Source organism: Panthera onca, chromosome B2 (assembly GCF_046562875.1).
Source record: "Panthera onca isolate mPanOnc1 chromosome B2, mPanOnc1 haplotype 2, whole genome shotgun sequence".
Lineage (NCBI taxonomy): Eukaryota > Metazoa > Chordata > Mammalia > Carnivora > Felidae > Panthera > Panthera onca.
The window spans coordinates 139,091,055-139,118,044 of record NC_138343.1 but is presented as its reverse complement, the minus strand read 5'-3'; the positions used below and the strand labels follow the sequence as shown (position 1 = coordinate 139,118,044).

At 40.6% G+C, this 26,990-nt stretch overlaps 1 protein-coding gene across 1 annotated transcript in view; it reads left to right on the top strand.

Moving 5' to 3' along the window:
• Positions 1-15,149, top strand: part of NOX3 (NADPH oxidase 3) — a 61,278-nt gene extending 46,129 nt beyond the window's left edge. The window contains exons 12-13 of the mRNA XM_078446451.2: positions 4,092-4,216; positions 14,945-15,149. Of these exons, the coding sequence (XP_078302577.2) occupies positions 4,092-4,216; positions 14,945-15,071 (252 nt within the window). The 3' untranslated portion in view covers positions 15,072-15,149. The remainder of the gene's footprint in view (positions 1-4,091; positions 4,217-14,944) is intronic.
• The last annotated feature ends 11,841 nt before the right edge of the window (positions 15,150-26,990 follow it).

Sequence of the window (26,990 nt, the reverse complement as noted above, 5' to 3'; positions counted from 1 at the left end):
AAAGAGAAGAGAAACCATGTCAATAATGGCTATATGGTTATCTGGTGGCATGAAAGACTTATTTGTCTTTTCTTAAGAAGGAAAGAAGGATAAAATAAAACCAGATTAGAAGAGTTATTCAAATCATAGCAATAGAAAAATCTACAGTTAACTTGCTGAAGAATAGACAAGCAGATTAGAAAAGAGGTTAGTTAATGGAAGATAATCCCAAGCGTGGAAATCCAAGAAAAATTATGTCACCAAAAGTTGCATTTGCCATTTCAGGGACATCAAGCGCATATTATTGATTAACTGTATTGTCTTGTTCAGCTCCTGATTGGGTCTAATTCTATGCTTTCAGCTATTCAGAGTTAAATAGAAAAAACTCACAAGTGTTTACATTCAACCTTTTGTATTGTAAAGTATGTGAATGTCTACAGAAAATCATCATTATGAATACATGATTTATCTAGAGACTTCTTTTTCTTAAGGCATTCTTAGAAATCGTGTGCACATACGTTTATTCACCTAAGATCAAGATGGTCTTCTGTTGTGGCAGGTGTTTGGAAGCATATTGTATTAATGAAATATTAAGGTGGAGCTTCCCAAAAATAATGTATATCAAAATATCACACTAGGGTAGTATTTCAGTGTTGGTAATATTGAATGATAACTACTAAGTTCTAAATTTTTTTTAACTCCTCAAATATGGAAGCTAACAATGAAGTGATCCCTAGGTTTATGAAACTTTATGTTCTAATCAGCACTTCCATAGCTGCTTGGATTGATATTTACTTTAAGGAAAGTATGTTTGAGCCAAGATTTGCATTAATCACTAAATTTACAAATGAATGTGCTCCTGAGGGTGGGTGTTGGACGCTCCTGCCCTCTGCCTCCCAGTCTGTCTCCCTCCCTCTCCCTCCTTCTCTCTCTCTCTCTCTCTCTCTCTCTCTCTCTGTCACACACACACACACACACACACACACACACACACACTCACACACACACATGCAGACCCCACAAGAGATCAGTGAAATTTGACTCTGAAATTCCAGTAAGACCGAGCTTGAAATTCAGTAGCTAAATGAGTTTTTAGGGTCTTATTTGCAGGAGGCCTTAAATATTTATTCCTCTGGGATAGTTTGAAAGACAGGTTTCTTGGGAACTAGGCCTAAAACATCTTAATGAATTAAATAGTGTTAATTATGTTTTCCAAACAAACATTTTCCTTATTCAAATGGGATTTTTGACTAATGATCCATTTGATGAAGTACAGACACAGCCTTTGTTTTTTACTTTCAAGTACTGTGCTTGCTTTCAGCTTCTAAAGTGAATTGATTTCAAGTGTCCATCCAGGAATTTCCAGTCATTTGGGAGTCTTGAGACTGAGGTTCTGTTTGATTTTTGTGACAATACAACTCTGCCCCGTCCTATCTCTGCCTCCTCTAAAAGTGTCCTGTAAGATCCACTTTTTTTCTGAATACAAGTAAATTAAAATAGACGTGTTCCTAAATTTTTGTCGTGACATGTTGAAACTCTTTAGATGCTCAAATTCCAGGAAAAAATAATTGGTGCATTCTGTCAGCGAGGAATCAAAAGGCTGTTTTAGAAGTAGCCAATTGTTAAGCTGAATTCAACAACCTCAAAGTGGCAGAATGACAAGAACAGAAGGGACAGATGGAAAAGGTATTATGAAGGGCAAATCAACAGGGTTTGGGAGATTAATTGAACGTCGGGCTGAGAAATATGGAACAAATATAATTCCAAATGTTTGAACATCACTGATTGGTAGTTGCACAGTACCACTAACCTAAGTAGAAAAGGGCCCTTTTTTCTATTAAATAATGCCCAAGCTTCTTAGCAGCCGCTTGAAGGCCCTTCCTGACCTGATGGCAAAGGACATGTTCCATTCCATTCCCATCATGCCCCTCTGGGCTCCTCTGGCATGGGAGCCACTGAACAATGGCTCGTATTTGCATGCCTACAGGTTTTCCCTCTCTGTTCCCTCTCCCTGGCAATCACTTCATGTCTTCTGTCCTCCCCACTGCCTACTGAGTGGCATCGTTCTTTAAAGCCCCATTCCCTGTATGGCCATCCCCAGTCGTCTTGGTCAAAGTGACTCGGGGCTTCAGCAGGGTAATTTGTTTACTTCTCCAGAGCACTTTGTTTCTGTCTCTAGTTAAACAGGATTGTGGTCTGACTTATGTCGTTGTAGTTGTGCACTTGGGCTTGCCCTTCCTTTGATGACTAGTTCCTCACAGAGCATAGACCTTCTCTATTTCTTTTTGTACCGCCCACTCATTCCTGCTTATAGCAATCGCGCAACAATTGTATGTGGAAGTAAATTGAAGTCACAAAATATCTGAAGATTCATTTTTGGCTACGATGATCAGTTTGAAGGGACACAAAAAATTCTACATAAAAATATGCTTGGGGAGTTCAAGTCCCAGGACTCTACCCAGGCAGGAAGATGAGGGCATGGGGGAGAAAGTTTGGAGTGATCTTTATAGACTATGCTAATTGGGACCATGAAAATGAAAGTTCTTTGGAGAGAGGTGCCCCAGAAGTGACTACGGACTGGGAAGGCAGCTGTATTGGGAGGCAGGAGAATGTCATAGGAAAACAAATACAACATTTCATCTTTGAATAAAAAGAAGAGTCGGAGAGAAGTAGAAGAAACAGGATTATACAATGCATATAAAATCAAGGAGATGTTCAGCCATGTGGTTGGTGGAGAAGCCAAGGAGCGCAGCCCTGGGTTGGTGTTTAGATGTGGCACCTGGTCAAAGGTAAACTGGTTGCCTCTGCCTTCTTATTTGCTCACAGCTGAAACCAACTCACTATCTGGCTCCAGTCAATCCTACTGTTAAGCAAGAGGGCTGTGGGGGGTGCAATACTCTCACTCTAATCCGGAGGCTGACACCGCTCCCTCTGACCTGGAGTTCCAGTTCTGATAACAGGGCTTCTGCGAGTTTTTGAGGCTCAATCCCCAACTACCACCTCAGTTCTCACTCCTGAGCTCTTCCCTAATACTTCATGCTTCACTCCTCCTCTTAATAAACCTGCCCCAGAAGAGGATCCCACCATCCTCTCATTATTGCTCCCTCTCCTGGAGTGGCTATTCCCAAACTCGATTCCAATGGGATCCCGGCCATCTGGAGTCAGACTTGCCTGATGGCAACCTCCTGCAGCCCGGGTTTCTGCGACTCTACCATTGTGGGCCATCCACCTACTGGCCCATTGGGGTGCCTCCATTGTTTTCTGCTCACCCACCCTATGTCGGGCTGCTTTCCTAGCCTGATGAGGCCAGCCTGGGAGGCCAGGTGTGCAGCAGGAACCTGGGGTAAGAGTTGAGCCTAGCACTTGTTAGCCAAACTGTTGGGGAGAAATCCTCAGTAGACGGTCCTGTGCCCCAGCCTCTTATTTATCGACCACTACTTACCCGATGCCTGGGTGCATCTAATTTGAAGATAAACGGTTGGGCACAGAGCTTCAACCAATGCACTTGCTGTGCTTGGCCATCGTGGTCCGTCTGCCAGACTCAGCATCCTCCCAGCATTGAGCCTGGATGGTACACTTCAAATGTCTCAACCCGGTAGGCGAATCTGATTGTCAGACCCAGCTTCTTCCTGGATATTTCCCATCATTTTAATCTGGAAGGGCCATTCTCAAATCGTGAGGTTTAATAAGTAAGTGAATGGGGACAGGGGTAGAGATTAATTTTTGAGAAGTTTGGCAGAAAAAAGGAAGTAGCTTAACGCTTGCTTTCCTTTACCCATATTTACTGTATCGCTCTCAGCCTTGCAAAGAAAAAGCTTTCCAGGCTCACGTTATTGCACATTGACCATGGCGAAGGCCCTGTGTTTCAGTAGCGCCCCAGGCAGAATACAAAGATAAATGAGATGTGATGCCTATCCCAAAATGCAAAAGCAGTGATTTCTGATAATAATGATAAGCATTTCCAGCCCCATGAAGAAATTTTTCGAGTATTACATCTGCAAAGGAACATAATTACCTCATCTTAGTAGCACGTTTCCATGGGTTTTTTTGTTTTTTTGGTTTTGTTTGTTTGTTTCAGTAAGTGTCACCTGATAGCATAATTTTTCTTTTAGGCTGTTCACATAGCTTTACATTGGGATGCAAATACTGATGTGATCACGGGGTTAAAGCAGAAAACGTTCTATGGAAGACCTGACTGGAACCACGAGTTCCGGCAGATGGCCTACACCCATCCCAGGTAAGGCGCTCTCTTTCCTCTGCCTGTGGGAGCCTCGCAGGAGGTTGCTGCTCAAGTGGAAAAGTCTAGGGCACAGGCTGCTTCAGGCGCAGTAGTGGGCACCTTGGGCACCTTGTTTACAGATAAACATCAACCTGAGAAATGGTGGTCATAGGGTTTTCCAGGAACCACGGACCTCTGCTTGACTGGCTTACGACATTTAAATATTAGCAATTGCGCTGAAATTTTTCCCACGTAAACTCAATTAAAGATGGTATTTCTTAAACTACCTACATCTCGAAGAAACGTCCAGTGAACACGGTTGATCTCAATTTGCCCAACTGGAGAATTCACATATGTCCAACTGTAAAATGTATCTCATATGTTTAGCAAAGCAGACGAAAAATGTTATGAGACCAAGCAGAGATTTAGTATGGCGGTGAAAGACTCGGGATCCGGAGCCTGAGATCTTGGGTGTAAATCCTGGCTCTGCCATTATCACCTACTCAGTTGGACGGGTTATTTATCCTACCACGGACTTAGTCTCCTACGTAAACTGCAACTACTAACAGTGCTTACCTCCCAGGCTGCCGTGAAGGTTAAGTGTGTGAAGATATATAAAGCATCTAAAGGAGTGAATTCAGCAGTGTTAGCGGCTATCATCATCATCATCATCATCATTGTTATATTATATACATATATATATTATTATATATATTATAATATATAGAATATTATATATAGATTATATATACTGAAATATATTAGTATATATAATAATTATTATATAATTATAATTACATTAGTATAAATTATATTATAAATTATAATATATTAATCAATATATATTAATTAATTAATATATTAATATATGAATATATATTATATATTAATATATTATTAATATATTGTATTAATTATATTATATATTATAATATATTAATATATAATATAATACCTTATAATATATTAATATATATTGATATATCATATATAATATATTAATATATTAATTAATATTAATTAATGTATATTAATTAATATTATAATATTAATAATTATAATTATTATAATAATATAAATATAATTATAAATATGATAATTATAATATAATTAATATTAATTATTAACATATTATGTTAATATATTAACTGTGATATAATATAATATATAAATTATAATAAATAATATATATTATATTATATTATATTATATTATTATCATTACGTAATAAACTTCAGCGTAGACAAGGACGAGCATTTGCTCTGGGGCCACAAGATGGTAGTGAAGTCTCTGTTTTCTGATTCTAGAAGTTACTGGCTCTATGACCTTAGTAAACCATGGACAATACCATGCAGTCACAGTGTTTTTTTCAGAATTTAAAAAATATATAGCTTGGTAAAATGCAAAGCACTAATGCAAATAGTTATCATTGTTATTCTATGTCCCGTAAGTTGGTTTTTGTTTTGAATCCCCATCATCTATGGCTCTTGAAAGTCAGTACGTCTTCTAACTGTCTTTGTTTAAAGAGTAGTTTCCACATTTGAGGAAAGACCAAGGAAGTGAGGGAGTATGCCATGTAGCTAACTGGGAAAGAGCAGGAGGACAGCATGTGCCAAGACGCTGAGGCAGCACTGTTCCTGGCATGATCCACGAGGCTAGTAAGGGTGGAATAGAGTGGGTAAGAAGAAGAGTAGCAGAAGGCATATAGGAGAGGTAACTGGGGGACTTTTATAGACCATTGTGAGGCTTTGGATTTTATTCTGAGAAGAGAAGTCACTTAAAGGTTTCAACAGAAGAGTGACATGATCTGTCTTATGTTTAATGAGATCACTTCTGGCTATTGTGAGAGATTATAAGTGCCCTCGGGCAGAAGAGGAGAGTCCCGGGAGGAGGTAAACAGAGGTAGTGGCTTGGATTAGGACAGAGCAGGTGCTGAGAGGCAGTTGGATGCTGGTATTTTGTGAAGGTAGAGCTGACATGGCTTGTTGATGGATCCGATGGGAGACTGGCATGACCCGAGCTAGAACGGAGTTACCCTTACTCATTCGGGGATGACTAAGAAAAGCAACTTTGAAAGCACAGGGTATCAAGAGTTCCTTTTCGTGACATGTTAATTTGAGATCCCTATTATACATCCAAGTGGAGATTTCAAGTTAGCAGGTGAATATGAGTCAGGAGTCAGAGGAATTCAGGCTGGAGATACACACGTGGGAGATGTCAGATGTGAACTGTGTTAGAGCCATGAAACTGGACGAGATGGACAAAGAAGCAAATTCAGAAGGACCAGAGTTCAAGGAACTGCCATATTTGGAGGAGAGGACAGTATTTTCTCTGTGTGCACGTCAGAGAGTTTAATATAAATTACTCATAGCTATCAGATTAATCATGTCATTTACATCTTCTACACCCTGACCTTTCTTCTGTCCACTTTATCAGTATTGAACCATGAAGAGTAAATTAAAATCTACTGGCGTCTCTCTAACTCCTTGTTTCCATCTCTCCTTGCAGTTGTGGTCTTCTGTCATCAGGGTCATTGCCTCATGAAACCTTCTCTAATTCCCTAGAAGGTTTTCTGCTCTTTGGAATACTCTTCTGGTGAATATTATTCATCTTTTGGTCAGTTTGGTTGCTCTTTCTTACATTTTTCTTATACTCTCTTTGTGCCAGAGCTGTTCCATTTTCTTTTTTTTATTTATTGTCAATGAATTCGTGAGACTTCCCCCAGACCAGCTGTTTGAAGAAGGTATGATAAGGAGGGGTGTGTGGAAGGGGTGACCATGTCCAAGGTTCATAACCCATCCAGTTCAAACTCTGAGACCCCCAGCCAACCCTCTATACCCTGTGCCATGGCAGCCTGCCCTATAACCCCAGGCCCAAACCAAGAGCAGCCACTGCAGAGGCTCTGGACTCCTGCCACACCACGCCTGCATCAGCCCAGGAAGGAGGCAGTGGGAACCTTCTCCTGACCTTGAATCGTGCTGAGAGTAAAAGATTTCCAACAAGAAAGGCAAGGAAAAGCTTGACCTTTAACTTCAGGGCTAAGGGAGAGAGGGAGGTGACCAACTGTGCAATCACTTCTACCCTCAGGCTTGGCCTCAGCTGACCGGTAAGAGCTGGACAAGGCCACAGCACAGCAAGTGGTCTTGGGAGTCTCCAGGCACCACTCCTGAAACCCACCAGCTCCATTTTATTACTTGCCTTGACTTTTGGTCTGACACTTGGCCTACAAGCCAGTTCCAGTGCCCCATCCTCGCTAAATGTGGTGCTTTGAACCCATCCCAGCTTCTGGAGCCTCAGAATCTGATTCCTTTGAGCTGCCTGCTCAATGCCCAGTCCCCCCTCCTCGACCCCCAGCCTCCTCTGAGACCTGAAAATCACCACTTTTCATCTCATACCCACTGGGTGCTTGTCCAGAGGCAAAGACTGGATCATTTTATCTGTGGGTTTTTAAAAAGATTATAAGTAGAAAACTAACAAAATGTTACAAGAGCATATGTTACAATCATGACCAGATTTTTTTGGTTGGTATTTTCTCCTTTTGGAGAAAAACATCTATTCATTTGATAAATGTTCTACACTTTGTTTTCAATTATAGGATGAATGTTCCTACTTGCAGGCTTTTGACACAGACACATATATCTTTGCTTTGAGTTCTTATAGATAAGACCACTCCTTGTTATGATTGCCCCTTATTGACTTGTTACGTTGTATTTCTTTATTTTTGTTATACCTGAAGTTTGTGGCCCAGTGGGGAAGGCCTTTCAAACCAAACCATTTAACTATCTCCCTTCCCTCGGAAAGGTGTGAGCCAGAAACAGCACCAGGAGACCAAGAGCAGAACTGAATTTGCACAAACTCTGCCCAAACAATTATGGCGGGCAGTGCTAGGAAGTGAGTCTGTCCAAGTGTCAGAGAGTGAAGAGTAGAAAACAATATGGAGGCAGGAGGACCACGTACTTGGCACTTCTCTCGTTGCCCTTGGGAGGAGAGTGCTCGTTCCTTTTCAGAAGCTGTAATGAAAGTTTAGTGTGTAAATGTACTTAAAACCCAGTTGAACTTTTCAGCTCATGAGCTATGTAAACTCTTCCTGATGGTTGACTTCATCTCCCCCAGAGTAAAAGAGGCCACCTAAGGCCTTGTCACTGAATCAAGCCTCTACAGCATACTTCCCAGCCCCAAATTTTAAAAATAGTGTATTTGTAACAGCCTTAGACACTAGAACACGACTTGTTATATCGCTTCAACTGTCAATGTGATTAATATCAGACACACGTAGGCAAAGATCAATGATCATTTTTTCCCTGGAATGCCAGCTCCTCGGTCCAAGTCACCGGTAAAGAGCTTAGCACCCTCCTTCCAAAAGGCTTTTAAAATGACCTCCTTAAAATAATTTTGCTTTCTGCTGTGTAAAAGAAGATTTATGTTTAATGAAGCTTTTAATGAAGAAATCTCAGAAAGAGAATGCCAATAAAATCTAATTTTTAAACAAGAAAATCTAATTTTGAGAAGTATTGCAATATCCTGGCCTTTGTCCAGATATAAATGAAACACACAATCCAATTATTGTTCTGCACAAAGGACAAAGTAACATTAATTTTCTTCAGGATGGTTATTAAAGAGATAAACAGTATGTTTTTCCTCGATTATGTCAAGGATATGTTTGTTCCCAAGCCTCGTTGGCTACTCTTACAAGGCAGGCTTTTCCTGTCATTAGCTCATATCTTTTGGCAAAGATGGGTCAGGAAGAATTGGTGGGTTTGTTAGTGGCCTCAGAGAAGGTTCTTTGTTCTTGAGGGCCTTTGAGGTAGGCTCTCAACCATTTCTATTCATCAGCACGAAGCCAAGGATTCTTAGGGCTTACTCTTTTAAAAACATTTACCTGTTCACTCAAAGCTGGAGTTCATTCTGGTTCTAAGAAGAAGGAGTTAAATCAAAAGAAGAAAGGGAAGAGGGGCAAAAATATTTTTTTACAGAACGTGAAAAACAGCACCAAGAATGAAGCTTGGAGGGAAGCAGATCAAAGAGAATAGTGCAAGCTCCAAAGGAACCAGAAAATTGCAAAAATAACAGTAATAGAGAAACAAATTGATGGGCACCAAAATGAATACAAATAAGGAAGAGGGAGGAAAAAATTAAAAAGACATCAAAGACCGAAAGTAGAAAATGCGAAAGGGCATTCTATTGTTTTTTACCTGCAATGAATTTTTGTAATTTTGCCAGCTGTATTACAGAACACAAGCATAGTTTCAGAAGAAGAGCAACAACTAATATGTGGAAGTATGGAAAGGAAACCTTTGATCGATGGGCCCAAACTCATAGGCATGTGACACTTGTGTCCACTGCTTAAGCTGGACAAGCATAGAAAAGCACTTCAACCACAAACCAATGAAAACCATTCTCCCAACTAAAATATGGTTTGTTAATTAAACATGTGCATTGAGGGGCGCCTGGGTGGCTCAGTCAGTTAGGCGACCGACTTCAGCTCAGGTCACGATCTCACGGTCCGTGAGTTCGAGCCCCGCGTCGGGCTCTGTGCTGACAGCTCAGAACCTGGAGCCTGCTTCGGATTCTGCATCTCCCTCTCTCTCTCTCTGCCTTTCCCCTGCTCATGCTCTGTCTCTCTCTGTCTCAAAAATAAGTAAAATGCATTAAAAGTTTTCTTTAAAAACACATGCATTGATAGTCATGTCTTAGTAATCTATAGAAATGTGTCTCTTTCACAAAAATGGAAGCTGTATGTCAATTTTTGCAAACATTCTCAATATGTTCCCAAGCTTTAACAAATATTCCAAAAATCAGGGAATCGTTTCCAAGAAGGTACAGAGAATGAAAATAAATATATCTTTGCCACATCTAGCTACCTTTTTGATAAACACACATTGTGCACATACTAAACCGTCTGGGTTTCTGGACCACTCGTTTTTTAATTAATTGGGCAAAATGATTTTCCATAAGACTTCACTCTTTGCTCTTCCATTTCACATCGTGTTTATCGTTTGCCACTTTTGGCTTATCTGCGGATAACTCCCCGTGCCATGGAGACGTAGGACTTTATGTAATTAATCATCATAAAAACTTTGGAGATTCGGCCATTTCTTCGTAACTTGAGTAGAAGTGTTTCTCTTATCTGGAAGGAATAAATACAGACTAAAAGAGCACTACCGTTTGTTAGAACTGTTCCATCCAACCCAACGATAAATAAAGAAAGGTGCCGACTTACCATATGATTGGGAGATTCTAATCCATATTGCACAAATGTATTTTAGACCACCCATTGTTTTCAGAACTGTAAAAATACCTTTAGACTAAATTGAGTAAATGTGTCCATCTGGAACCACATTTGCTTGTGTGCACACTCTCCAATTCTCATTTGTACATGCATATGTGCAAAATGTTTTTAAATGATATTTTTAAGAAATTAACATTCTGATTATAGCATACAGGGCCCTCTATCTAATAGGATATTCTAAACATTCATTGTACGACTAAAATGTTCAGAATACCCAAAGGAAGAGGCTTCAGTGGAAATCCCACTCATGATAAATTATAGCTTGATGAGAAGAGTAAAGCCACCATTAACTTATGACTGGGATGTTGTTAGCATATTTCAGTCGTACCTTCCCACCAGAGGACATCCAGCCTTATAGTCAAGTGAAGATTCAGTGGAAATCACTGGCTTAACTCTATTCGAGGTAGTAAAGATTAGGGAGGGGGGTGAGCGCACGTGGATCTGTCATTCTGCAAAGTGTCTTTGATGACGTTGCCTCGAAAATCATTAGATATGACGAATATATTAGGATATTTCTGGATGAAGGTATATATACTGTAGTGTTTTATCTGGAGGGGTTGGCAGAAAAATGGCTCCACCCTTCCCTGGAATCCAATGCTACGAGACGACTCCTTTTATCTTTTATTTCACTTTCTACTTGACCATGGCCATCCTCAGGGGCAGCAACTTGATCTGTGCTCTGCGGAGCTGAGCACAGGAGCCAGCATCAGCGAGAGAAGGGACAAGGAGAAGGTTGTGGAAGCTGGGACCGAATCCCTAGCTCTTTCCAAAGAAAACGGGGCTGGTGGGAACAGCAAGTCAGTTCTCATCAGTGAGCAAGCACCGTTAGGGACCTTCGTAGCTCCTCATGAACCACCGAGTAATTAGGATGTGGAGAAAAGTAACAGCAGGTTGCTACAAAACAACCGGGAGATGGGTTTTCAAAAAAGCTGGCCAACACAATTGTCATCTGTGGTTGTGAAAAGAAGGTGTTGTACAAAATATAATTATACAGTGAATCATTTGGAGGAATTTCTAGTGAAAAACACTCACGAGGGAAGATTAACCAGAAGTCGTGTCCATTGTCTGATACCAAGTTTGTACCCTTCCTTGTCTTCTTCCTAAGCCTCCATAAATCCACGGGAAGCTTCTGTTTATCGATTTTATTTGCAGAATGCACTCAGGGTATAAAGTAGTTTGATTTTTTTTTTAAATGGGGTTTAGGGTCTGCCCCTACAGGGTTATAACTTACCAAGCATAAAAGCCAACACATAAAAACAAACATACAATTTAAAGAGAGGAGGGCTCAAGGCAGCAGAACCTGAGAAGCCAGCAAGATGGTGGGATTACTCCCAGGCACACCCACTCTCCCATTTATCTGCTGAGCAGAAATCTCCTGGTGGGTGACATTTTGGATGCCTTTCATGCATGGCGTCGCTGAACTGTTTTTGAAAAATGCATCAACCCCACAGAAAAGAGCACAATAGTTATTTAGCAAATAAGAGGGGGACAGAAGGATTTTCTTTACTGTTTATCAGAGCTAAAAATAATACTGCTAATGTTAACCATCCTTGCAGCTCGTGTAAAATTTGTCCTTTTCGCATCAAAGTCAGCAGCCCAGACTGATCGATGCCGCTAATGTTGTCCTGGATCCAACCCCTCATTCATGTGCAAGTTCCACAGCTTGCAGGCTGTAAACCGGAGAATAATGCCTTGTGTTTTTATACTTCTTTTACGGAGAATCTCTCTCCCTTTTGTTTTTTAATTCTAAGCAATAGTGGGTAATTAAACTTTATAGAAGGATTTTTTTCTTTACCAACCCCATTAGGGTTCTGTTGCACTTGTCCATTGCCTCATAAAAGAAAAAACAAAAAAAAATACAGCCACATCTGTGCCTGAACCACTTTGTGCGGCTTCTCGGCTCTGATTCACACAGTGTGCATTCGTGACCAGAAATCCCCATACTTGAAACCACAAAATGCCGAGGAGGGTAAGCACGGCAAGCGCAAGACTGTCATGTGTGGGGACAGTGACGCACAGAGTGTTAGTGAAGGGCTGGCCGTTCTGCCTCAGCAGAAGGCAGATAATGAGTGGCCTTTGTGAGACTTTTTGGCGACTGCATAACCATGACGGCTCCATGAATGCAGAAGAGTGTGTACTTAGCTGCGCAGAGTAATAGCTATAACTTCAAAAGAGGCAGGATTGCTGTGAACTGCTGGGGACACCAGTGGTACACCTGGCCACTGGCAATCAGAATCCTTTGAAATGGAGTCTTAAAGGCAGAGCATCAAAGGGTATCCTCGGGACCTGCAAACAGTCACTGTGGCTGCAAACGAAAGGGCAATGTTAGCCTGTTGGGAATGGGCCAGTGGGCAATCTCTTTGGTGACGCCTCCATGGACAGAAAAATATCACCACCCATAACAGAGCCTTTGAACCTAGATGCAAGGATACCTCTGGGCATCAGACACAAAGCCAAGCTGTGACTCCTCGCCGGAAAGCGTTTTGCCTGACCCATCTATCGTTCAAAATGTGTCACTCCGGAATTCAAACAACCCAGGGCTGGAGTGCCGATCCAGGAAGGCTGTCATCGCCGTTGGGATAACAGTCCACATCGCCTCTTCTGTTCAGCTCTGCGGAGCCAACCCAGACACCCGTAATGACGACGGTCACGGCGTAAGCTGTTGCTGAAGTTCACCTTGTGCCAAGCACGGGGTGGAAGGCTGGATCTGCCATGTCTTGTCTGATCCCCTCCGAGGTTCTAGGAGCTACGTATCATAACGCACCCCATTTCATAGATCAGGAAATGGGCTTTGAGGGGATAGTTAATGTGCCCAAGTCCCCTCAGCAACAAAGTGGTGGAACCAAGAGCATTCTTAACCAGTGCCTTCAATTCCCACAAATACTGTAAAGTTGCTTCATTAAGTCATAAACTTGTATTTCTCAGTGGAAAATATTTTCTAAAAAGGCACTTTCTTAAATGTAGCCATGGGAATAATGCCTTCAAAAATACTACTTAGATATTTTAAACATATTGTCATTTACAAATGAGTCCACTTGATAAGTTCCTTTGAAGCTAGAGTTTGAAATGTAATTGAACCATCAATTTCTACCATGCTTATTACGGTCCTGGAATGCATAATTAAAATGTGGATTGGTCACATGGCAGAGAAGCATGTTAACATACAAGCTAAGGAGAACAAGGCTATAGGCGAGCTTCCCAACAAAAGGCAGCTATGAAGAAGGAGAGGTATTCACTGGGCTGAACCTAGAGCCCCAGGAATTTCTCCAAGCCAGTGTTTCTCAAAGTGTGGCTCATGGGAACATGTGCTTCGGTATTATCTGGGGGGCTTTGCTCAAAATGCATTCCTTGGATTCAAACCTGGGAATCTGTGTTTTAACAATCTGCCTAGGTGATTTTATGCAAAGTACGAGAACTTTTGCTTTAGACTAAAGTAACTAATTCAACTTGTGCCAGAGACTGGAAAAATGCTACAAGGTGTAGAACATTGGAAGACAAAGGAAAACGTGGCCCATAAGTCCCTAGAGAGGCTGTCTGCACCTGACTTTCAGAGACAACCTGAATCCTTGCACCGGTGGGTTGTTTGTCTACAAGCAAAGCTGGCAGTCATGGTTCCAAGGGATTTGAACAACCCCGGGACGGCCACTATATGCAAAATACTTCTTCAGCACAGTTTTCTGAAATGCCATGACTAGAGATGACGACTTTTGGGTGACCCCATTTTCAACAATGTCTCTTCTTCCTTTCCAATTCTTCTCTTTGGCCTTCTTTGAAAACCAAAGGCATCCTAACAGCAGAAATAAACTAAATTGCTATCACTTTAGCAAAAATCTTATTATGTATAAAAAGGCAGGGCTGAACAAGATATTCATAATAACTAACACTTCTAAAACCTTTTTGAATGCACTATCCCATTTTGTTCTTAAGAAAACATGTGATGTAGCCATTAGCCTCTTTGTTTTACGCATGCAGAGACTGGAATCCAGGGTCTTACCCAAGACCGTGCAGGTGATAATCAACAGAGCTCAATACTCAACAAATGTGTATTTCCTACTATACGCCAAGCAGTATTCCAGGCTCTGGGATGACAGTGATGAGTGAAGCAGAGCAGGCCCCTCACATTCCAGCCACCGATCCAGGAGGAGGTCAATCAGGGTCACCTGACCAGAAATCCAAGAGACAGCACCTCTGTTATTGCCACCTTCTCCCCAGTCAGCAGGGCCCTGCTCGTCAAAGCCTCTTGGTTCCAGCCTGTGTGACTTAGGGTCTAACAAGATTCTGGAAACTGTGGGGAAGCATGGTACCCAGAGTAGGAAAGAGATCTAAGGAAAAGGAAGTGAGCGGAGAAAAGGAAAGTCACAACCCCAACCACTTCCCTAATTGTGTCAGTCCATCGTAGTTTCTGGCCAGCCTTGCCTCCGCATAACACACTCTTTCCTTGTTTTACCCTACTGCAGCAGCAACATTGGCGTGTTCTTCTGTGGACCCAAGGCTCTCTCCAAGACGCTTCAAAGGATGTGCCGCTTGTATTCCTCAGCCGACCCCAGGGGGGTCCATTTTTATTACCACAAAGAAAGCTTCTAGACTTCAGAGAAAAAATTCCGTGTATTACATACGTGGCTACAATCACATAGGTCAGCGCTCAGGAAATGTTGCCTGTAAAGGGCTATATAGTAATTATTTTAGATTCTACAGACCATATGATCTCAGTAACAACTACTCTACTCTGCCATTCTAATGCGTCAAAATAGCCACAAACAGTACGTCAAGGTATGGGCATGGCTGTGTTCCAATAAAACTTTATTTATGGGCATTGAAGTCGAATTTTATGTAAGTCCCTTTTGTCATGGAACCTTCTTTTGATTTGTTTCTAATGATTTAAAAATGTAAAAGTCATTCTTAGCTCATGGGCTGTCCCCAGATCAGATGATGTTCCAGGTTTGGCCTGCAGGAGGTAAGTTTGCTGACCCCTGATAGACGTCATTGTTCTCAAACTTGTTTTCATGTTCAGCAGTGCATCCAATATGGAGACTGATATGGCTGCCTGGCTCAGAGTCTCCTTTAGAAGTTGTTTCATATTTCTGTCACCCTGATGGCAGAGACATCTGCCTTGTATCCAAACCTGATCTTTTCTGCTTAATCTTAAGCTTCTTTGTGCTTTCTTTTCATCCTCTATAGACCTGAGAAATCACCAATGGGGGTTACCTTTCACGAAAACCCTTTATATCTTGAAAGTGATAAAATCATCTCTTACCTATCCCTTTTCTACTCCAAACAATACTAACTTCTTAACCTTTCAGCCTAGGATATATATTCTAGTCCTTCAATCATTCTTGGTGCTCTTCTTCAAATCCGTTTCCATTCCTTCACATCCTTTTAAAATGTGTTGCCTAAAATGAGACATAATATTCTAATAGATACATGACTAGTATTGGGGGGGAAAGTGATTTTTTTAGATCTCGTGTGCCATGCTTTTCAATACAATTAAATTCTATATTTGCCTCTCTTTCCTTCCTTCCATATTTCTTTCTGATTCTCTTTTAATGCGGACTTTTTTTTTCTTTCTCTTTTTTCTTTCTTTTTTTTTTTTTTTTTTTTTTTTTTTTTTTTGTAAGTAAGCTCTACACCCAACCTGGGGCTTGAACTCACAACCCTGAGATCAAGAGTCACGTGCTCTACCAACTGAGCCAGTCAGGGGCCCCTACTGTCACATTTTGATCTATGATCATCTTGACACTTAAGCCCCAACTCAACTTCTGCCCCACAAATATACTGGGAATTTCTTCTTAATTTTATACTCCCATTGAGCCAATCTATTTTTACCATGCAGCTATTTTCCCCCCAAAATGTTCCCAAAGTATTCCCCACATCTTACAGTTTTCTCTAGTAGTATTGATTAATCTTTTAGAATTTTTCTAATATTTCAAGATTGTTTTGAAGTTCAGCCCCAGATAACAATACTAGTATTTAGCTTCATGATATCCACAAATTTAATTAGCAAAATCTCAAATCTTTTGTTTAGGTTTTCAACCAAATTATTGAATCCAAAGAACTCCACCATGAATTCTTGCAACTACCTGATAATATGAGTTCCCAGTTGGGAAGAGGTTAATGATAACTAGCCATTGAGAATTGTACACAACATCATACTCTGTTAGTTTATAATTAACATGTCATACACAACAGAACAAAAACATTTCTTGAAGTTAAAATTACATTTTACAAATGCTTCTTATCTTTGTAGACCATCATTCTGCCAAAAAAGAGGATTAAATTGGTCTGACATGATTTGTTTTTACAAAGTTAAGCAACCCGTTAAGCTCTTTCAGAGATTTCTAAATTATAAATTGATCATTTCTTTAACTTTATCCTCAGATACTGACTTTGATTCTATGATTTCTAGGGCCTATTTTAATATACACTCCAGGAAAAAAGGTGGATATATTTCCTGATGTCTCAAAAATTATTTCTGCTGCCTCTGAATTGGAATTTCTTCGTATCTTTAAGTATCAGTTGATAGATATCACTCAAACTCTACTAATTTTAATATGTGCAGTATTTCCGTGTGTTTATTTCTCCATTAAGTTTGATTCAGTCTTTACAACAAGAACTTTCTGCAATGTATATATCTAATCTTTAGCAGGAAAATTAAATGTATTAAAAGATTTTTCTTGGTTGTATTCAATTATTAGTTTTCTTTCCCTGTCTATTTGAAAATTAAATGCACTCTTTAGTCTTTGAATTTTGTCTAATAAATTAAAATGTACTTGTTCTTAAAAACAGACCTCTTAAAAAAAAACAGATTTCAATCTCTCTACATTTCTCTCAATTATGTTGTAAACCTAAAATTGTTCTTAAAAAAAATAAAGTCTTGGTTAAAAAAAAAACTGATTTTCCTGCATCTTTAAAAAAAAAATCTCTGTTCTTTGCATCCTCCTTTTAGTTTTGACCTTTATGCTATTTCCCTACATACTGTGTAGAATCTGACATATCCTCATAGAAAAAAAAAAATCTATAAAAAATCAGATTTCTTTAATGTAGCAATAACCAATAGAAATTTTAGGTTTTGTTTTAAAGAGAAAATAATCTATTCAAAATAGAAACAAAAATGTAGCAAACTTATAAATTTATTTAATATATATGGTGCAAGATGATTTGATAAATGACCAAACATTTATAGAGAGACATTTTCAAATGGATAGAAACAGCACATTTTTAAATGGGAATATCAATATTTTGATGCTAAAAATATCAATTGGTTCCAAATTAATAGGTTACACAAAAATGCAAATCAAAATTTAACTCCTCTTTACAATTTTTTGAAATGCTAGATATTCTAAGGTCCTTTTGGAAGAATATATGAGAAAGACAGAAGCAAAAATACGTGAAAAAGAGAAAGAAAGGAAGAGAAGGAGAGGAGAGAGAAAGGAAGGGAAGAGAAAGGAAAAGAAAAGGGGTATCATCGTGAAAGAGAAGACCTTAATATAACCAAAGGGAAAATGCTAAATTATCTACAAATGAACAATTAATCTGACATCTGCCTTCTCCAAAGCATCAATAGAGACCAAGATAGCAAAGTAATACCTTCCAAGTGCTGAAGGAACTTGACCATCATTTGAGAATTTTGTACTGAGTGAAATGATTACTCAAAAGTGAAGGCAAAATACAGATATTTTCAAACAAAAGAAAACTGAAAATTGATCTCCCTCACTGAAATGACCACAGAAAGATATATTTAAGGAAGGAGAAAATTCAATTAATGGGATACAAGAAGCAGTGATGAGCAAAGAAATTGAAAAACATGTTATCAAAAGCTCTGAGCATCGACTGTAAAAGAAAATTATTATTTCAGGAGGAATGTCTTTAAAAGTAAAATGGAAATGCTAGACAACAATAGTATGGACGATGGGACCATAACACTGGAATCAAGGTATTCCAAGGTCCGAATACGTTCAGGAGGATAAAAGAAATATTGATTCAATGTAGCCTTTGTAATTTTCTATAAATAACTTAAAAGGGATAACTTGAAACGGATTCCCTACTCACCACCATTCCTTTTAACCTAACTTTCTCCATTCTTGAGTTTTTGTTGAGCCTCAAGTACTAATTTTTTGGATCGTCAAGCGATTTGTTTTAAGACGGACTCACGAGTGTTATATTCCCTGATTTAATTCATATTTGAGAATGCAGTCTGTTGCTTTTTCACTCAACTGATAGTTGGCTAGATGTAGTGTTCTTGGACCATATTGCCTCCCCCCCAGAATTTTCTAGATATTACTCTAATATTTGCTGTCATTGAATATTGTGGTAGTGATGTACGAGGTCAAATTTATTCTTTCCCCTTTATAAATAAGTCACCTTCTTAATGTTTTTTTTTCAATGAAAAGGATAAATATGAATATTCAAATGAAGTGGGATAAGCAATGATTATAAATAACCTCACACCTGTTCAGGGCAGATTAGGCTACCACATTGGTTACCAAAAAAATAACCCTGTAAATTTTCTTAGTTTTTTGGATTTTGGCATTTCAGCTTAGGGAGAGATTATGGACTTGGGATTCAGCTTCCCGTAATGTCTCTTTTATTCCTCACTGGTTACACTTTTTTAATTAGTTCTATAAGGATGTTGCTTGTAACCCCAACTTATTACCTTAGATCTGCAATCTCCCTTTTGATCTCATTCTGTTGTTTCATAATTTTTTCTTTCTTCTGTGCCTTATTAACTTAATATTCTCATTAACTTCAGCACTACGTGAAGCATTATTGAGGAATTACCTGAGTTATAATTTCTACCGGATTGGGTTTGTTTTTGCGAATTCTACATGGTTATTTCCCTTTATTTCCTATAGTATTTCTGCACAATTTCTATGCATCCAATGTATATATTTTATTACCTTGCTCATGTTAGTTAACTCTGCCCAGACATTGTAATGATTCTTCCATATCGTGAATACTTTTAGAGGGTTTTTCTCAGTGCCTTCTCTAAAACCATGTTCTCTCTCTCTCTCTCTCTTTCTCTCTCTGTCTCTTTCTTTTTTACTCTAAAAGCTTTATTGAGATATAATTCACATACCATAAAATTAATCCATTTAAAGTACACTATTCAAAGTTTTTTGTATATTTACAACTTGTGAAATACTACCACAATTAATTTTAGGGCATTTTTACATTTCAAAAAAGGGAACCCATATCAACCAACAGTCATTCCCTATTTTCCTCCAACCTGCTCCCAGCCCTAGGCAACCATTAAGGTGCTTTCTGTGTCAACAGATTTGTCTATTCTGAACATCTAAATGGATTCCATTTCATATAAAAGGAACCGTGTGATATGCGGTCTTTTGTGGCTAGCTTCTTTCACTTAGCATGTTTTCAAGATTCAACCACATTGTAGCGTATATCAGGATTTTGTTTCTTTATTTTTGCCAAATAATATTCCATTATGTACAACACTGGGTTGTTTCCACATTGGGGGGGGGGGGGCATTGTAAATAATGCTGCTATGAACGTTCAATACAAGTTTTTGTGTGGATCATGTTTTCTCTTTTAAACTTTGGCTTTAGCCTGGATGTTTCATGTTTTATCCACTTTCTGTGGTCTGAAAAAGCAGCAGCTGGGAAGCAGCAGTATGCCAGAGAGGAGGGAGTCTCGGCTTGGGTGGTGATATACAGACTAAGTTGGATTTCCTGTGCTCCATTTTAGCTTGTGAGATTATTGACTGTCCTGTATCTTGCTTCGCTCTAGCTAACGGGGGCAAGGGAAGGAGGATAGAATACATTTCCATAAGGAGATACTCCCAGGCTTCAGATTCTATCTCCCAATTAAGTGTGAAGCTTGGTTCCTTCTCTTCCAACAAGAAATGTCAGCTCTGCTGATTTCTTTCCCGATTCATTCATAACTTCCCATCAGAAGAAGAAAAAAAGTGAACACTCTCTCTCTTCGCTTCTTTCCAAAACCGAGAGTATTTAGTGAAATGTTTCAGGAATTTTTTGACTCGTGATGGGACTCCAGATTAGTAGGCTGAGATAGAAGCCCAGTCATACTGCTGGTCTCCATTCTGCTCCAGAATCTTCCATTCTTTTCCTCTTGCAGACAAGTTTTGAAAATGCATTAGATTAGGTTTGTCCTTTATCTGGTCTGTTCACCTGTTTGTTGCATTATCAATCAACTCTCCACAGTCGAGTGTCCACAACTTTCTCTCTTTAACACAATCCGATAAGAACGTTATCTCCACAACCGTAACTATCTTCAAGGTCCACCATAACCTCCAGGATGTGAAATCCAACTGTTTTTTGTTTTGTTTTGTTTTCGGCTGCAACCGGAGAAGTTGACCACTTCTCCCTTCTTGCAACATTTTCTTCTTTTGACTTGGGTGACACAACAGTCTCTGTTTTCTCCCCAGCTTCTTCTGTCCAACTTTCAAATGTTGGAGTGTCCCAGGAGTTGGCCATAGTCCTTCTTCTCTTTTTCCGTCTACCTTATTCCCTTGAGTAATATCACACATTCCTATGGCTTCAAACACCATCTGCTTGCTGATGAGTCCCAAAGCTAAAACTCCATCGTAGACTTGTCTAAATTCCAGTCTGATATATCCAACTGCCTACACCACCACTGGAAGTATAACAGGCATTAAATTTTCCATATCCAGAACCAGGCACTTTATTTTTCTCCTCATAACCCTGCTCTTTCTGCATCTGACTTCAACTTAGGTCATGATCTCAGTTTGTGGGTTCAAGCCCCGCATCGGGCTCTGTGCTGACCCCCCAGAGCCTGGAGCCTCCTTCGGATTCTGTGTCTCCCTCTCTCTGCCCCTCCCCTGCTCGCTCTCTCTCTCTCTCAAAAATAAATAAACATTAACGGGGCGCCTGGGTGGCGCAGTCGGTTAAGCGTCCGACTTCAGCCAGGTCACGATCTCGCGGTCCGTGAGTTCGAGCCCCGCGTCAGGCTCTGGTCTGATGGCTCGGAGCCTGGAGCCTGTTTCTGATTCTGTGTCTCCCTCTCTCTCTGCCCCTCCCCCGTTCATGCTCTGTCTCTCTCTGTCCCAAAAATAAATAAAAAACGTTGAAAAAAAAATTTAAAAATAAAAAAAAATAAACATTAAAAAAAATTTAAAGAAATTACAAGTTAGTGCCACCACTTAGGTATGTTCCAACATAGGCAACCTGTCCACATTTATAGGCAAAGCTGGTCCATGCTACTAGCACAAATAAAGCCTTGCTTATCCACTTAGCTAGTGTTTCCCTTCTCTAAGAGGTGGCTGGCATCCTAGTTTTTATCTACGTAAGTTGACTTGTTACCAAATAATCTAAAGTGTGTTCTTAGACCTCGACCAGACTTATCATGCTAGACTTTGTTCTCTTCTTTTTTTTTTTTTTCAGTTCTTACATTGTTCTGCCCATCAATTTTCATAAGAATTTCTGCAGCCTTCTAAGTTACTTTCTCCCAGTTCTTCCTGTCAGACTGAACAGAAGAAAAGCTGCCTTAACAATTCTTTGCCAATTCCAAGTGCCTTCAAATTATTATAAAAATTTCTGATTGATCTTAAAGGAAACAGCTCAATAATGATCCAGTCTCAATATATTGACTCAGTTAAGTAATCCCCTAAGAAAAGACCATCACTATTACCTTATTTACATGATAATTTTGTGCCACACCATCCAAATTTCCAGCCAACTTACCTCAAAATCCAAATGTACTTTTTAAAAAAGTGTTTATTTATTTCTGAGAGAGATCAAAAGACCCAGTATGAGTGGGGGAGGGGCAGAGAGGACAGGGAGACACAGAATCCAAAGGAGGCTCCAGGCTCTGAGCCGTCAGCACAGAGCCCCACGTGGGGCTCAAACCCACCAGCTGTGAGATCATGAACTTAGCCGAAGTCGGACGCTTAACCCACTGAGTCACCCAGGCGCCCGAAAATCCAAATGTACTTTTGAAAAGTGTTTAGAAGTGAAAGAATAGCACCAAACAATATAAGGTGCCAGAAAACAATTCTAACAAAATGCATGAAAACTTCACAAAGAAAATATAAAACTCTATCAACCATATCTACCCTGAGCTAACATGAACACTGGTTGTTGCTCCTTCACTCCCCGCTACCCCACCCACCCCCGGGGGGCTGTGGGATGGAGACCTGTCAACCATTTCTGCCCTGCACTAAACAAACATCCAGCAGAGGCTTGGGGGGAGGGGGGAAAGGGGGTGCGCGTTACAGAAAGTAAGGAAATCTAAATACGAAGTCCTGGGCCAATTCTCCAGAGGCCAATGTGTTAAACCAACCCAAATCAACACAGCAAAGGATCGGAGATTTGAACTCTGGTGAGGACTACCACCCAGGTTGCAGATTGGCCTCCGGGGAGCACACAAGTGGAGCATACCAGAATAGCAACGCAAGGCTTTGAAAACTAAATGGATACTGGAACCACAAGCCACAAAAGTGGGCCAGGATGCATGTTCTGAACCTAAACCTGCTAACTGCCAGCTAAAATTAAAGCTCTAAATAAGAACCAGAGTGTCATAACATTATATTTAAAATGTATAGGATACAATCCAAAAATTTTGTCATACAAAGAACTAGGAAAATCTCAACTCAAATGAGAAAAGAAAATCAACAGACGCCAACACCAAGATGACACGAATGTCGGAATTATCCAACAAGACTTTTAAAGCAGCTATCGTAAAAACGTTCCAACAGGCAACTGCAACCACTCGTGAAGCAAGTGGAAAAATAGATAGTCTCAAGCAAAGAAGATATACAAAGAACCAAATGCAAGTTTTGAACTTAGAAACATAATCACTGAAAGAAAAAACTCACCAGATGGGCCCGTGGTAGGTAGACTGATGCCCCAAAGATGTCTACATCCTAATCCCTGGTACCTGTGTATATGTGAAGTTGTCTGGCAATGGGGAATTAAGGTTCCAGAGGAAATTATGGTTGCTTTGAGATGGTTCCCCCAAGATGGGAAGATTATCCCAGATTATCTGGGTGGACCCAGCGTTATCTCAAGGGTCTTTAAAGGTGGAAGAGGGAGGCAGCGGAGTCAGTCAGAGTCAAAGAAGATGTGATGGCCAAAGTGGAAGCTGGAATGATGCGATTGACGGTTTTGAAGACGGAAAGGGCTACAAGCCAAGGAAAGCAAGCAGCTTCTGGGAGCTGGGGGAGGCAAGGAAACCACGTCCGCTGGAGCCTTCGGAAAACAACACAGCCCCCAAACACCTTGAGTTTAGCCCAGTGAGATGTATAGTGGAGTTTGACCCCCCCAAAAAATAATAATAATAAGATGATAAATTTGTGTTGTCTCAGACTTTGGGATAATTTACTATAGTAGCAATAGATCATACAGATGGAAAGGAACAATACCATCAATGCATCGGTGCCTTTCAAAACAATCTATAAATTCAAAGTAATTTCATTCAGAATCCTGAAAAGGTTTCTCGTGAGATTTGGCAGGCTAATTTTTTAAATGTGTTCTAGAAGAATATAGGGATAAGAATAACCCAGACACAACTAAAGAACAAAAATGGTCAAACTTTTTCTGTAAAGGTCCAGATAATACATATTTTGGGCTTTGTTGGCCACAGATGGCCTCTGTCATGTCTCCTGCTTTGATTTTGTTTATTATTCAGTCCTTTACCAATGTGAAAACCGTTCTTAGCTCAAGGAGTCTATAAAAATGGAGCACCAGCTGGGTTTGGCCCATGGGCCATAGTTTGCAGATCCCAGAATTAGAACAGCATGAATAAGCCTCATAATCATATTGAGAAAAAAAGTTGTAGAAAAATATACACAGAGTAGAACCACTCAAGATTGAAAATGCAAAATAATGCTATTCATACAAACACACACATAATCACATACATGGAAGTAAACACAAATGCACAAAAATTAAAGTACAAGTTCCAAATTCAGAACAATTGCTAGTTCTCTTTTTTAATGTTTGTTTACTTATCTTGAAAGAGAGATTGAGAGAGAGGTAGCACATGTGAGCGGGGGGAGGGACAGAGAAGGAGGGAGAGAGAGAATCCCAAGCAGGCTCTGCACCGTCAGCTCAGAGACTGACACAAGGCTCCAACTCACCAACCATGAGATCACGAACTGAGTTGAAATCAAGAGTCGGGCGCTTAACCCACTGAGCCACTCAGGCGCCCCACAATGGCTATTTCTGATGAGAAAAGAGAATGGGAACACGCACAGGGCTCTCATAGTCTCGGTAATATTTATTTCTTAAACTGCATTTTTAATTTGTATTACTTAAGGTGTAATTTTGTATGCACATGATACATTTCATAATATGCAAGCATTCTGGGTAGGTTTTTGCTCTGCTAGACTACGAATGATTCCTCAAGTCACTGTGGCTCAAATGGAGTTTCTTGCCGGGATGGAGTGTCCCAAGTTCGTCCTCACCGAGTGTATCTTATAAATTACAGGTGAGATTTTGGCCACTTGGCTTTCTGGGACTGAGGAAGATGTGTCTAGCTCTTCATTGTGTCTGTGGCAAGGAAACCTGACTTATCTGTCAGTGACAGAGGTCTAGAAATTTCCCAGAAGTCTGTAGTTAAAGAGCCCCAGGATCTCCACCACTGCCATCCCTCAACGCACACGTCCATTTGTCTCAACCACTGAGGGATTGGGGGTTTTAGGATTATATCAAGATACACCAGTCCACGAAGATGGTCTTTTCTAGTGCTCAGTATCTTCGGCCCCAGATGCACTATGTGAACTTCTAGGAACCTCTGCTCCACTTTTATTCATTTATTTTCTTTGAACTTCAGAGTGAGGGTCAAAGTGTGGTGGAAACACAGGATAGACAGAAAATACGAGAAGAGGTCTGGCTCGAACATTCCAAACTACGGCAGGGTGAGGGCTGGAAGGCAGACCCAGCCCAGGTGCAAAAGCAACTGGGCAGGGACGACACAGCGTGATGCCCGAAGAAGAGCTGTGGGTCAGGCAACGGTGGGCATTAAGATGTGCAAGGAGAGATAGGCACATCCCGCGAAGGAAGTCGACCAGGCTAGCAAAAACCCCAAGTGGGGGTGGCGAGCACCTGCGTGGCTCAGTCAGTTAAGCATCTGACTTAGGCTTGGGTTGTGATCTCACGGTTCATGAGTTCGAGCCCCCCGTTGGGCTCCACACTGACAGCACAGAGCCTGCTTTGGATTCTCTGTCTCCCTCTCTCTGTGTCCTTCCCCCACTCAAAATAAATAAACAAACATTTAAAAACAAAAACAGGGGCACCTGGGTGGCTCAATTGGTTAAGCGTCCGGCTTCCACTCAGGTCTTGATCTCACAGCTTGGGGTTTCGAGCCCCGTGTTGATCTCTGTGCGGACAGCTCAGAGCCTGGAGCTGCTTCAGATTCTGTCTCCCCCCTCTCTCTGACCCTCCCCTGCTGGCGCTCTGTCTCTCTCTCCCTCTCTTAAAAATAAATAAACGTTAACAAAAAATTAAAAACAAAACAGCAACAACAAAATCCCAACAACAACAAAATCCCAACAACAACAAAATCCCAAGTGGGTAGCATATTGGATTGAAGAGAGCAAGTCTCAGCACCAGGAAGCGAATCAGGGTGCTGGTTACACAGCTGGATGTCAGAAGCAGCCATCCATGGACTCACTTGAGGTCTGCAGGGTGGCGAGACCCAAACCGGGGCTCAGTTCTTAGAAGCAGAGCACGCAGGAGGCATCACAGGGCTCTGGGGTCTGGGAAGCTGGCATATTAAATTCCGTGGGATGAGACAATGGAGCTGTTTAAATCCTGCCCATCTGTTGTTTGAATCGGTCCAGGAACCAGGGCAGAGCTAAGCCTTGTGGTGAATGGGAAGACTGGCCCAGCTCCTGTAATCTGGGGAAGGTCATGGAAAGAGAAAGGAGAGGGCAATGGCTCTTCTGCTTCCGCTCGTCTATTTTGCTTCCTGCCCCTCTCCCTCCTGTCCCCACCCAGGCATTAATTAATTATTTGTACTAACATCTGCAGCACAGTTTTCAGATTCACTGCTGGTACAAAGAAAGCAACGCAAAATAAAGTTATGTTGCTGTATTTTTTAAATGGTGCATCTTTGTTTGAAAATTGCTTAAGTTTTGAAACGTCTCCCCATCCGGCATGATTAATGTGATACATAGAGCAAAGCAGCAGAGTGAGTGGAGAATTAGCCAGCGCGGGTTCACCCTAGAGGCATTTATCTTTGCTTTTTTTTTTTTTTTCCCCACCCCCCTCGTGCCTGCGCTGAGCCTGAGGGTAAGCTGACACTTTTTTTTTTTCTTTTTTAACAAATTAAGCTTCATTTTCTTTTTTGCGTGTGTGTTAAGAACCTTGAAGGGAATGAGCAATGTCTCCGGCCTCCAATACCAGCTGCCATGGCAGGAAAGAAAGAGGTGACAATTTCCTGCAGATTCAGAATGATTGTTTTAATGGGGCTGTGGCCGAGGTAACAGGCGCAAAGAGAGCGTGCAGCCAGGAACAAGCAGGCTCTCTCCTTCCGGAGCCTCGCGCTACATGATGTAACATTTAGCTT